Source organism: Phaenicophaeus curvirostris, chromosome 2 (genome assembly GCF_032191515.1).
Source record: "Phaenicophaeus curvirostris isolate KB17595 chromosome 2, BPBGC_Pcur_1.0, whole genome shotgun sequence".
NCBI lineage: Eukaryota > Metazoa > Chordata > Aves > Cuculiformes > Cuculidae > Phaenicophaeus > Phaenicophaeus curvirostris.
In genome coordinates this window covers 126411877-126423570 of record NC_091393.1, presented here as the reverse complement: position 1 = coordinate 126423570, position 11694 = coordinate 126411877, and the positions used below count along the sequence as shown (strand labels likewise).

Below are 11694 nucleotides of genomic sequence, written 5' to 3'. Positions count from 1 at the left end.
GGGAAGGGGGGATGTAGGGGAGGTTGTGATCTCCTCATCACCCTAAAGGAGGGGAGAAAGGGCTGCGCTGGGGCCAAGGAGACCCCACTGGGAGCGGGGAGAGGGTCCCGCAGCTGGATGGGGTCAATGTGAGCCAAGGGGAAGGATGAGCTCCCTCCTAGGTCCTCCTTTCCCAGCTTTACCTTGACCCTGTGGCTGGGGATGACCATTTCTGGCTGGGGATGACCAAATTCTTCTCTCTCTCCCCTCGCACGAGCCTTGTCCAAGCGTGTTTCTGGGTGAGAATCACCCCTCCCCGCAGCCGGGGCTGCAGAGAGAGCTTCTTGGAGCCCTGTGCCCCTGCCTGGGGAAAGCAAAAAACCCTGGGAGACCCTCCAGCCAGGGGTGGGGACACGGCGAGTGAGCGGGGAGGGATGGAGGAACCCAGGCAGCAAGGAGAAAACAGCCCTGTAGCCTTCGTTTTCTGCACCGGGAGAGATAAGTAGGTGTAAAATAATTTCCCGCAGGTCAGTGGCAGGAGCGCAGAGATGTGCACGGGCACCTACCGATTCCTGCACCTCGAGGAGGGGGACAAGCCCCGCTGGGCTTTTCACACCCACCCTCCAGGGCTGTCCAGGGGGGTGTTTTGGGGTGAATTGCTCCACATTAGCGAGAAAACTGCTATAATTATCACCTTTCATCCGGAGGCGAAACTCTCTGTAACCAACCCTCCCTTCTCCTTTTGTGTTTTTTTTTTTTTTAATGATTATTCTTTCCAAACTTAAAAAGAAAAATAATAAAAAATAAAAATAAATAAAGTAACTAAAATAAATAATAACTAAAATAAATAAATAATAAATAAATAAATAGTAAACTAAACTAAATAAATAATTTTGATAGGAATGGTTGGACTCGATGATCCGGTGGGTCTCTTCCAACCTGGTTATTCTATGATTCTATAAATAAATAAATGCCCCAACTCCCCCAGCCAGACAGAGCGGGGGAGGGAAGAGGGGAGGCGAGGAAAACGCTGTTTCCAAAATGCGACTTTCCAGATCGGGACCGAGTTACCTGTTAACCTGTTATCTCTACATCGAAGTTCAACCTCACAGCGAGCTTCGGGGAGGAAGGGGGTCCCTGCTCCTCCTGGAGGGGGTTAAAGGATTTAAACCACAGTCCCCTCCGCTTTCCCGGTCTCCTTCTCCCACTGGAGGCACCTGGGGACGAGCAGGAGGCTCAGGTGAGAGCTCAGGGTGTTTATTTCTTTCACTCGCCAGACAAAACCTCCTGCCGCATCCACCGCAGAAAGTTCAGATAAAAATCCAGAACTTTTCGTTTTAAAATGTTTCACCTCCTGCCCCTGTTATTCGGATTTTAAACGGGTTTTTTCAAAATCCAGCCTATTTCCCTGAAAACCGCTTCTCCAAAACGGCTCCCCAGCCCCTCTCGCGGTTCTCCCCCCGCCCCTCCCCGCTGCTGGGCTGGGATCTTCCACACAGAGCTGGAAACGAGCTCCCTTGCCTTTCCCAGCACAAATAGGATCCATTCTACACTGAAATAAAGCGATACAGGAGCGCAGGGGACACCAGGGCTCGCTCCCGTCTTTTTTGGGAAGAGCTGAGGAGCTGGCTTTGCAGGGAATTGTGCAGGAGCAAAATATGAAAGAGGTAAACTCTTATTAGCCCTGGTGTTATGAGGGGGGGGGGGGGGGGGAAGAAAAAGAAAAAAAAAAAGAAAAAAAAGAAAAAAAAAGAAAAAAAAGAAAAAGAATATTCCTCCCGGTACTTAACGGATTTTCACAAGGAAGAGAAATGCCCACACGCGTTTCCTTCACCTGGGAGCTTTAAGCGAGCAAAACTACGGATATAGCGGCAATTGAGCCCAACGCCTTTTGTAAATCTCGAGACGCACTAATTTATCACCTGGAAAGGATCAAACTCCTCGGCCTGAGGAAAGCATCCCCTCCGCTCTTTCTTTAATAGGCTCATAATCACCAGCTCAACACCTCCCCGCGCTGGGGAGCTGCACCGGGCAGTGTTAAACATTATTATTATTATTATTATTATTGTTATTATTATTATTATTATTTTGGGGTTTTTTTATTGTTGTGAGGATTTTCTTCATCAGATTCATGGCGGGGGTGGGTAAAGAGATTATTGTCTGAATATTCGGGTGAGAAAGGCACCCGCAGAGACACACACACCCTCCTTTGGAGGAAGCTCCAAAGCAATCGCAGGGATTTCCTAATTCGTGAGGTGCTGTGGTTTGGTTTTTTTTTCCAGCTTCCTATCAAGGGGAATCTTAACTCCTAACCCCCCTCTAGCTGCTCCCCCCCAGAAGGCAGCAGGGCAGCCCCTTCCTGCGCTGCCCTGGGCGCAGGATCCGCGGGGATGCTCGGGGGGCAGGAAAAAAAACCAAAAACAAACAACAACAAAAAAAAAAGACGAGGAGGACTTATTTCCCCCTCTCCTCCCCTCCCTTAACTCCTAAAAGTCGGCAGCGGTGTGCGAATAGGTGTGAATTTGGCATGAGGTGCAACTCAGAGTCCTGGCAGAGCTGCCCGTTTACGAGAGAGAGGGAAAAACCAAAGGAATTCGGCGAATCTATTGGTACTGGGGATTATTTCAGACATTTGACTGGTTCCATCACAGGGACACCAGGTGCTGTTTATGATGTCTCGTATAAATATGGGCACCATGCAGGTGGGGAGGGAAGCAAAGAGCTGGAAGGAAAGAGAGGAGTTCACCCCAAAGGGGAGAAAGACAAAAGTGATGTTTATAACTGTATAAACCAAGGGGAATTTTTGAGATGGAAGCTTGAGCTGCCTAAACTTTTAAAAGATTGAGGCAAGGTAGGGGAGATGGAGAGAAGGTCCCCGCTGGTCGTGACTGGAGAGCAGGTTGTAACATCAGCCTGGTGGAGAGGGAAGTTCTGATGAGCTGCTTTGCTGCTGCTGCTCATTTATTTTCGACCTTAGCTGGGGAAGAAGCTCCAGGAGGACCAGGAGGCAGAAACAGAGAGACAATGAAAGAAAGAGGGAGAGAAAGAGACAAAGAAAGAGAGAGAGGAAGGAGAGGAGGAAAGGAAAGGAAGGAGAAAGGAAAGGGAAAAGGAAAAGTGAATCTCGCCTTTCTGCAGCCCTCGGGGTCTGGCAGCGGGGCGGGGGCGATGTCCCCGTTAGGGATGCTCGGGGTGACGCCCCCGGCCCCGTTCGGCTCCCTCCCCTTCGGTTCGCGCACCGAGCGCCTCTGCCGAGTTAGGAAAGAGCTTCCCACGGTGCTTTCGGTTTTTTAATCCCCATTTCGCCGAACTGTTGCGCGGTTCTCGGTCACCAGAGAAACTTCATGGTCCCCATCCCCCCCCCAGGGAACCCCCCAGGCTCCTCCGGGAGCTGCCCCGACAGGTCCCACGCTTTCCCATAAAACAGACTTTAGGGCCGCCTCTTGCAACGTTGTTTGTTTGGTTGGTTTTTTTTTTCCTCCTTTTATTTTTTTTTTTATAGTGAAGATGATGATGATGATTTATTTTGGACACCTTGGGCGATCAGCTGAGTCGGTTCCTGTGCTCCGAGCTGGAAGGAGAGGGAGAAGGGAGGTAGTTTGGGAGATGGAGGTGGGGATGGAGTTATTTTTTTTTTTGCTGTTCCCCCTACTCCTCTCCGAGGGAAAGGTTAAGTGCCAAAGCCGCCCCCCGAGCTGCCGCTCCCTCTAAAATCCAACAAACCCCCCACCCAGCGAACTCCTCAAAGCGGCTATTTCACTAAAAATAGTTCGCCGTGGTAAAAGGGGATGCTTTAAACCAGTTTCCACCCTCAGGGCTCTGTTTTGTGTTGGTTTTCAGGGTGACTGGGCGGAGAGTTAAGCTGACAGTCCTTTCCAGCCTCTGATTTACAAGCAAAAAAAAAAAAAAAAGGTGTTTCCTATACTAACACTGAAAAAAAAATATCTCGGACCTTAATCTGCCCCCCTCCTCCTTCATTGAGCCGCAGGGTAAACCCCGAGTCACTCCGGAGTGGCTCCGGGTTAGCCCCGGGGATCATCTCTCCATCGAAAGGGTCACTTAAAAACCCAATAAATTCGATTTTGGGAGGGAGGAGAGGGAGGAAGAAGATGTTTTGGTTGGAACGTTTCCTTTTTCTAATTGCTGGTGCTGCTGCTGCAGACCTAGAGGTAGAATCTGAGCATCACTCCGGATCAGCGTGTGCACAGACACCGTCACAGCCACCTCCACAGGAGCCAAACAGACACAGCAAGGGGGGGGAATCGGTTTGGGAGGCTTACAGGACATTTTCTTTTAGTGCTTTGCAAAGGAAAAATAAGATTTACTCCTAATTCAGCTGGTAAAAGCAAAATGAAACGAAAGCTCGTATTAACATGACATGAGGTTTATTACAGGTTCTGCTTAGAATGACGAGGTAAGAGTGGTAAAAATATGGACACTTCCGAGTCAGACAGAAATAAAATACCAACATTTCTGAGAAGCAATATTTATTGTCTTTTTTTTTTTTTTTGTCTTTTTTCTTTTTTTTTTTTAAATGTAGAGACATGTCCTGAATTTCCCCAAAGCCTCGATTGGGAAAATAAAGACTTCCTGGCGTTATAAGTAAATCTGTCTGCAGAATCAAAGCAGCACCAACATTCAAAAAAACTGAAGAGGAAAATACAACGAAACACAACAATCTCTTTTTTTTTTATTCTTATTATTTATGTAAATCAGGTCATCACTGGACAAGAAACCAATTTCTACCCATTACCATAACAGCTTGTCTATAAAGAACAGAAAAGATTCAGGTAGGATACTAGCTAGTCAAGCGGGATTTTTTTTGTTGGTTTTGTTTTTTTCTTTTTTGTTCATTTTTTTTTTTAACTTTGTGTTTTTAATTCCCCCACCCATTCACAGAGGTATAGATTCACAGATAAATAACCCCAAAACTACTTGCTCGCCATATTTACACATTCCCGTTAAATTAAGCATAAATAAATATATACAAACTCAATACTGAATGCCTCTCCGCATTTCTTCTAAGGAAGAGTCCATAAACTGATATTTCTCACTGCTTGGACAGATTTTTTTCTAGAAGAGGAGGTGAAAGGGATCGTTTGGGGCACAAAAGGAGAATTTTTCTTGCATCTTTCCAGTTTTTCTTTCCCTTTTTCAGAGCTTTGCATTTGTTTGGGTCTTTTATTTCGCGCTGGCGCACAATGATTCATCTCTCTCAAAATATTCAGGCGTTGGCCAGTGTGTTTGGGGATATTTTCTCTTACTTTTTCCTTTTGTATAAGAAAATATATTATTTGTAAAAAGCCTATGGTCTCTCTCACACAGGGAAGCCGGAGGGGAGGGTGAGGTTGGCCAGATTGATCCGGCAGCGCTTACGGCAGCTGAAACGAGCACCAAATTCTCTGAGAAACATATTAAAACAGAGCCAGACAGGTCTGCGTGATAAACCGGTCAGGAAGAGATGAGCAGGGGAAGGGAATAAGCCCTTTGGGCCAGCTAAAGGTCTTACAACCATCCTCTCCCCCCACTGCCCTCCCAGCCCCAAATGCAGATTTGGGGGCTTCAGGGGAGGTTGGACTGGGATGCAAAGGGGCTTGAAACAGCTTCTCACAGAGAACTTCTACGAGGTGGGACAAGACACCACCCGATGTTAAAGACATCATCGGGTTGTCAAGGGACTCCCATAAAACTGGCTTCTTGTTTCCTTCACACTTTGTGTGAATAACAACCAGAAAAATAAAAGTTTGGGAGAGCATGAAAGAGCTTTCCAATGGAAAACAGACAATTGTCACTTAAAAAAAAAAAAGAGACTAAAAATAAAATAAAATTTACAGTAACCCACCTGTTTGGTTTGAAAACAAACTTTTCCTGGTCTCAACTCAAACTTTTCCCTTGAGTTAAAAAGCAAAGCTGCCATGTTAATCCCCCTGTTTATTGATTTATGATCCCAGTGAAACCAAATCTTTTAATAACTCAATTATCAGATAAACATCTGAGGTACAAGTAGTTGGGCTGGGAAAAGCAGGGAAGCCAGAAAAAAACCTTCTGAAGGGAAGCTGAGTATAGTTTTTGGGGGACCTCACTCCTCAGCACTGATAGGAGCCACCGAGCAATGAATCCCCTCTGGGATCAGCACTAGAGTAGGGGAAAGAATAGTGATGGATGTACCCCTACACCGTGTTTTCTTTCTGTTTGCATTTAAATCAGCAAATTTGTGGGGTTTGTCTTCATACTTCAGAGACCAAATGGAGGGAATCCCACTCAAATCAGTGGGGATTTTACATTAGGTTTTAATTCACCTGATTGAAGTGCATGGTGGCTTTTGCAATCTGTCTCTTCCAGGGAGAAGGCACAAGGGGCAGATCCAAAATTGCCAGGGGTCAACTGGAACTCTTCCCTCAACCTTCTCAAGGCTTAGGTCCTGGTCCAGGTGACCAAACCTGTGCCTACGGGAGGTTTCAGCGGCTGCAGCAGGACCAGAGCCTCACACCTGCGTGACCAGGTTCACACGTGTGTGCAGGTCTCTCCCTGGTGAGTTGTGAGTGGTTCCCTCTCCTCATTAGTTCGTGGTGGCAGTGGGATGCTGCCTTTAGCAGCAGAAAGGAACACCCCCAACAGCCCTCCAAAGACAAGGAATAACCATCCCCAAAACATTCAGCGGAAAGTCTGAGGTGGTGGGGAGCAGGTTCCCATATTCCTGTGTTTGCAGCTGGGGACGTTAATGACTGAAGTTAACTTGGCACGTCCCCACACCCAGGAAGCCCTGCTGGGCTGGGAGCTGCTGGCAGGATGGGCCCACAGGCTTCTCACAAAGGTTCTTTTTGCATAGGGCAGGCAAAGCAACGCTCAACGCGGTGCTGTGCTTCAATAAACAGAATATTCTTGCCAGATGGAGAAGGAAGACATGTTTCAGATGGTGCCATTCACTTCTCCCCAGGTACACACACACAGACACACGTACTCGTTCCCTTTCCCAGACATCACTCCTGGGGCGCGCCCTGTGCTTGCACTAGGATTGTCCTCCCCCAGGGGCCTGCTGAAAGTGGGAGGGGTTGGCAAGGGTTGGCTTTGGAGGACCATGGACTGCCTGGGGACTACTTTTCAATCTGGTGGTCCCCAACCTACCAGTGAGGGGTCCATGAGATCTACATCACCCAGGGATCCACATCTCTGATGACATCCCACGGGGCTTGCCAGTTACCAAACCCACAGACCAAACCAGGGTCAAAGACTGCCTTCGACTCACTGCAGAACCCCATGGAGAAGACTGTCTACCTCAGTTTCCCCTTTTTCTCATGTGAAATTCCTCACTGTGCTCTGCCCCGGAAGAACCAAAGGTTCAGGAGCGAGAACCAGCACCAGAGCGGTCAGCGCTGCGTGGGGCTGGATGAATCCTGGGTTTCTATTGCCACGCGTGTATCCAGCTCACTGGTAGGGAGCAAAAGCCAAGGCTTTCACTTGCTGCATGAAGATTTGAAAAGCAGAGCAGGCCCTGAGCTGCAGACATTTCTCAGAGAGCTGAGGATGCTGAGGATGACAGTCAAGAGGCTCATTTGCTTTTTTTTGTTCTAAGTACATTTTTTGGGGGGTGCAGAGAGTATTCCTAACCTATTTCTCCCCCAGCATCCACTTTGGAAGGTATCTAGAAATGAAAACAAGGCTAAGGCTTCTCCTTCATCTCTCTTTCTCGCCTTGTTTGGAGCCCAGGTCTGCCTGCTTGGGTGGGTGGGACTGAGCGCTGCGGCTTTAACAGGGCCCTGGGGGAGGCCTGACTCCACTGGAGTTTTCCCAGTGACTCCAGGAGCTTTACCCACACCCAGCAACTGTTCTGGCATAAGCAGAGAGATGTGTTAGTGCACAGAGCCTGCCCCGCTGAGAAACACAAGCAATTACCCAAACAGAAATTCACATCCTTACACTTCAGCATCATTTTTATCACAGAAGACAAAGATATTTATGTTAAAATAAAGAAAAAGGAAAGAAACCAGGCTTCCCCTCCACTCCCCCCAAATCATACGCATGAGACATCCTGTCACACACCAAACCTCCGAGAAAAACATTGGAGTTAAGAAACCTCCCCCCCCACTACACCGACTTGTTCTAAAGCAAGAGTCACAAGACATTTGTTTTAAAAGCTTTCTAAGAGAACCAGATTTCCTCAGACTGAGCTCAGAAAGCAGGCTGTTCCCTGGCAAGCCCTCCCCACTCCCATCACGAGGAGCCGGCTCACATGGCAACCCTTTCCTCCCTGGGTACAGAACCCTAGTGCCAAGCAAGCGTGGTAACACTCAACACAGCTCTTATTTTCTTTGCAATATCACTCCTTGACTTCAACTTCTACTTTTTATCTCGTTCACATTATTCCCTTTGAGCTTCTTTAAAGAAGTGCACCTACAGAATGCGGAAACAACCGGCTTTGATTTGAAAAAGCAAAAAAAAAAAATAAAATAAAAGTATCAGAATATCAGAATTGTGGATTTTTTTTCTCTGTACCTGATATATTGTGTAGGGATCTCTAGTCCTCTTTGAAGAAGCTCATAAGCCAAGCGGGCAAAGCTTTAGGAAACAGAAGAAAATAAAACAGTGCATACTCCTGAGAAAGAATTACATACTCATATCACTCATATTTTTGTTGTTGTTAACAGTTCTTTAAAAATGGGGCAAGATATCTCTCACACACTACTTGGGGAAATTAAGGACTGAAACATTGGCATAGTTAGGAATATAAAACTCCCTACAGAAAAAGAGGAGATCTCAGAAAATTAAGAAATCGGATAGCGCTGACATTTTACCAGACCTTACTTTCCAATTTCGCAGCCCATTGTAGACAAGATATTTTGCCATGGAAGGCAAGTGCTGAATCACAAAGGTATGTTTGCATGCATGAATATGTGTGGCGATACACACATATTAAATATATATGTATACACACATGTATACACAAACATACACAGGACACAGGCCCCTATGGAGTGACGTGTGTGCATACAGGTATGCACACGGAGAGCCACACGCGCGCCCACACACGCCTGTAAACGCTGGAAATCTAAACAGAGAGTCTGTCTAGACCAGGAAGCACAAAAAAACCTCTTAAAAACTAGAGTTAGCGGATTCGATTGAGTCACAGCGACTCAATGCTTCCCATCGAATGGCATCGAACGTTAAGATGCTGCCACGAACGCAGCTCCGAGCGGCTGGTGGTGTCGGCTCAGTGAGGGGACTGTGCGCTCGCCTCCCCTCCTTTCCTAGTCTAGACAGAACCAGGGGGGTGAGATGAGGTGGGAAGAGCTGGTGGGGATGAGACGATGGGGTTGCTCAGGTAGGAACGCTCTGGAAGATCATTTTAGTCAGGGTGGAGACAGGATGTCATTCAAAACCAAGAACAAAATAAAAGGAATAGCAAGGCAGACCGTGCAGCTCAAGAAATCAAAGCACTGACACCAAAAATGTTTCTGCGATTTCTTCCAATAAGTTATTCATTTCTTTCTTTTATTATTATTATTAATTATTATTATAGTCCCCTCCCCCCAAAATCATTATTTAAAAAATGTGAAAGAACAGAAGTGGGAAAAAAATCCTGGTGGTTGTCTTCACATGTTCCTGGCAAGAGACTCTGAACCACTGGTCTTGCGCCATTGTGCTCCTCTGATCTTAAATTTTTGTCTTTCTTTTATTATTATTATTATTTTTTATTATTATTATTATTATTATTTTTTCGTCCTACCTAATAGAATTCTTCCAAAGCCAAATCCAACATTTTTAAAGCTAAAATTAAGACGGTTTTGTTTTAAAAGATTATCTCTCTCTTTTCTCCTTTTATTTATTTAACTTTTGTTCTTTTCCTTTCTTTCTTTTTTATTTTTTTCCTCTCTCTCTCTCTCTCTCATTTTCTGTGTTTCTCTTCCTTGTCTCCAGTTTTACTACCTGGTCCTTCGGCAGACGTGTGCCTGTTAGCAGTGTTGTTGTTCAAGAACATCTTGTCCATGCCTTTCAGAGCTTCAGTCAGGTAGTTTTGAAGGGCCGTGAGGGCAGCGCAGATAGCAGGGGCCCCAAAGCCGTGAGTGATGAGGCTGAAGTGAGTCAAGCAGCTCTGAATGCCCGGTTCCAAAATAGGGGTGGGCCGGCTGTTCCCAATGGGCGTCCTGTCCTGGGCCAAGAGATCTGTAAATTCTTTACAAAGTTGCCTGCACAGAAGAAAGGCAAAGAGAAGACAAAAGAGAGAGAAAAATACAGCAGTTAGGCTCATCCCACACTTCTCTAAGCTAATCGAGGTTGAAGGAAGGGGCAGGTGCAGGTCAAAGGTGATCCTGAAACCCAGGTTAGGACCTTTTCTCTACTTTCCTTTCCCCTAGCACTGCTTGTGGACCAGCCATGGTGAGACAGCATCTCCCTGCTCGGAGTGATGCTCTTCAAGAGAGAGTTCATTGCAATTGCAGTGTAGCACCAGCTCCGGAGAGAGAAATCTCTCCAGCAGCTACAGGGATGCTTCTGAAGCACTGTGAAAACCCAGCCCTGCTTGATGGCTCTGGAAATAACCAGAAATTTCATACATATATATATATATATATATATATATATATATATATATATAAAGGGAGCTGTGCCATGGGTCTGCCAACCACCCATCTTCCTGGAGGCCTGACCCTGGCTCAAAGCAGCTCCCAGTGATGCTCTTCGTGGAGAAGAACTCAGAGCTACTGGGTGGCACAGGGACACAACGCAAGGAAGGGCCAAAACGGAGCCTCCTCTACGGCTGCTCAGGCTGGGACACCTCGAGATAGATCAGGATTTTGGGACCCCATGTTCACTGCATAAGGAGCAAAGCCAACGCTTCTTATTTTATTTCAGGGATGGCATCACAATTAACACATCAGAGTTGAAGCCTGGCTCTTGCTTGATTGCCTGCACCTTCCAAAGATCAGATTTTATTTTTCTAATGACTTCACACACACATTTTCTTTTGCATTGCTCGGGTCCAAAGGGCCTTCGAGTCAACAGGTGTCTGGGCAATGTAAGAACCCTGGGGACTGGTGGAGTTCCCAAAGGAATAGTTTCTTTGAGACAGGTGCCTACCCAGGGACTGGAGAAAAAAGGGTTGGAATTAAAAAGAAATTAAAAAAAAAATAGGAGAGAAAGAAAAAAAAACCAAGGCCCTTAAAAAAGGTGTTCAGCTCTTGTCCTCTGAAATTCTCTGAAATTCCCAGTGGGTTAAAGGTTTCAGAGGGTGGGAAAGAGAAAGGTCTGCTTCTATGTGTATTATCTGTTAAGAAAGTGCAAGAGAGGAAACTTTGAATTTGAAGAACAAACAGTAATGAGTCCAACATTTTACATCTTCAAAGAGCAAAGCAGGGTCTGCGAGCAATTAAAGTTCTGGGACATTAATATCTTCTGACCCTGCGGAAAAGGCCAATCAAATTCCAATCACATCTAAAAAACATCTGGACAAATTTGAGCAAATGATTTTTCAGCCCTCCATATATTTCTTTAAATTATGCTGTCATTGGAGGCAAAGCCACATCCCAGAGCGTGAAATAAATGAGAGATGGTTGGGGTTTTTTCTTTCTCTCTTTTTTTTCCCCTCCCTTCTTTTGCTAAGTAGAGGGAGATGTGCAGAGTCACACAGAGTCACAGAGTCACACAGCACCCACTGCCAAGGACCCCAGCAAACTATGAGGCACCAAGTCAGAAGCCTGGGAGACACAGCTAAGCGTAACC

General features: G+C 46.3%; 1 protein-coding gene across 6 annotated transcripts in view; it reads right to left on the bottom strand.

Annotated features, from left to right (window-relative positions):
- Window positions 1–6996: 6996 nt before the first annotated feature.
- TFAP2B (transcription factor AP-2 beta) overlaps window positions 6997–11694 on the bottom strand; it is a 29877-nt gene continuing 25179 nt past the window's right edge. For 3 of the 6 annotated variants that reach the window (XM_069850782.1, XM_069850783.1, XM_069850784.1), the window contains one exon: window positions 9823–10163. In XM_069850782.1, coding sequence (XP_069706883.1) covers window positions 9863–10163 — 301 coding nt within the window. In that variant the 3' untranslated portion in view covers window positions 9823–9862. Of the gene's footprint in view, window positions 7016–7962; window positions 8536–9822; window positions 10164–11694 lie in introns of those variants that run through there. The other 3 variants (XM_069850780.1, XM_069850785.1, XM_069850781.1) reach the window with 2 other exon arrangements.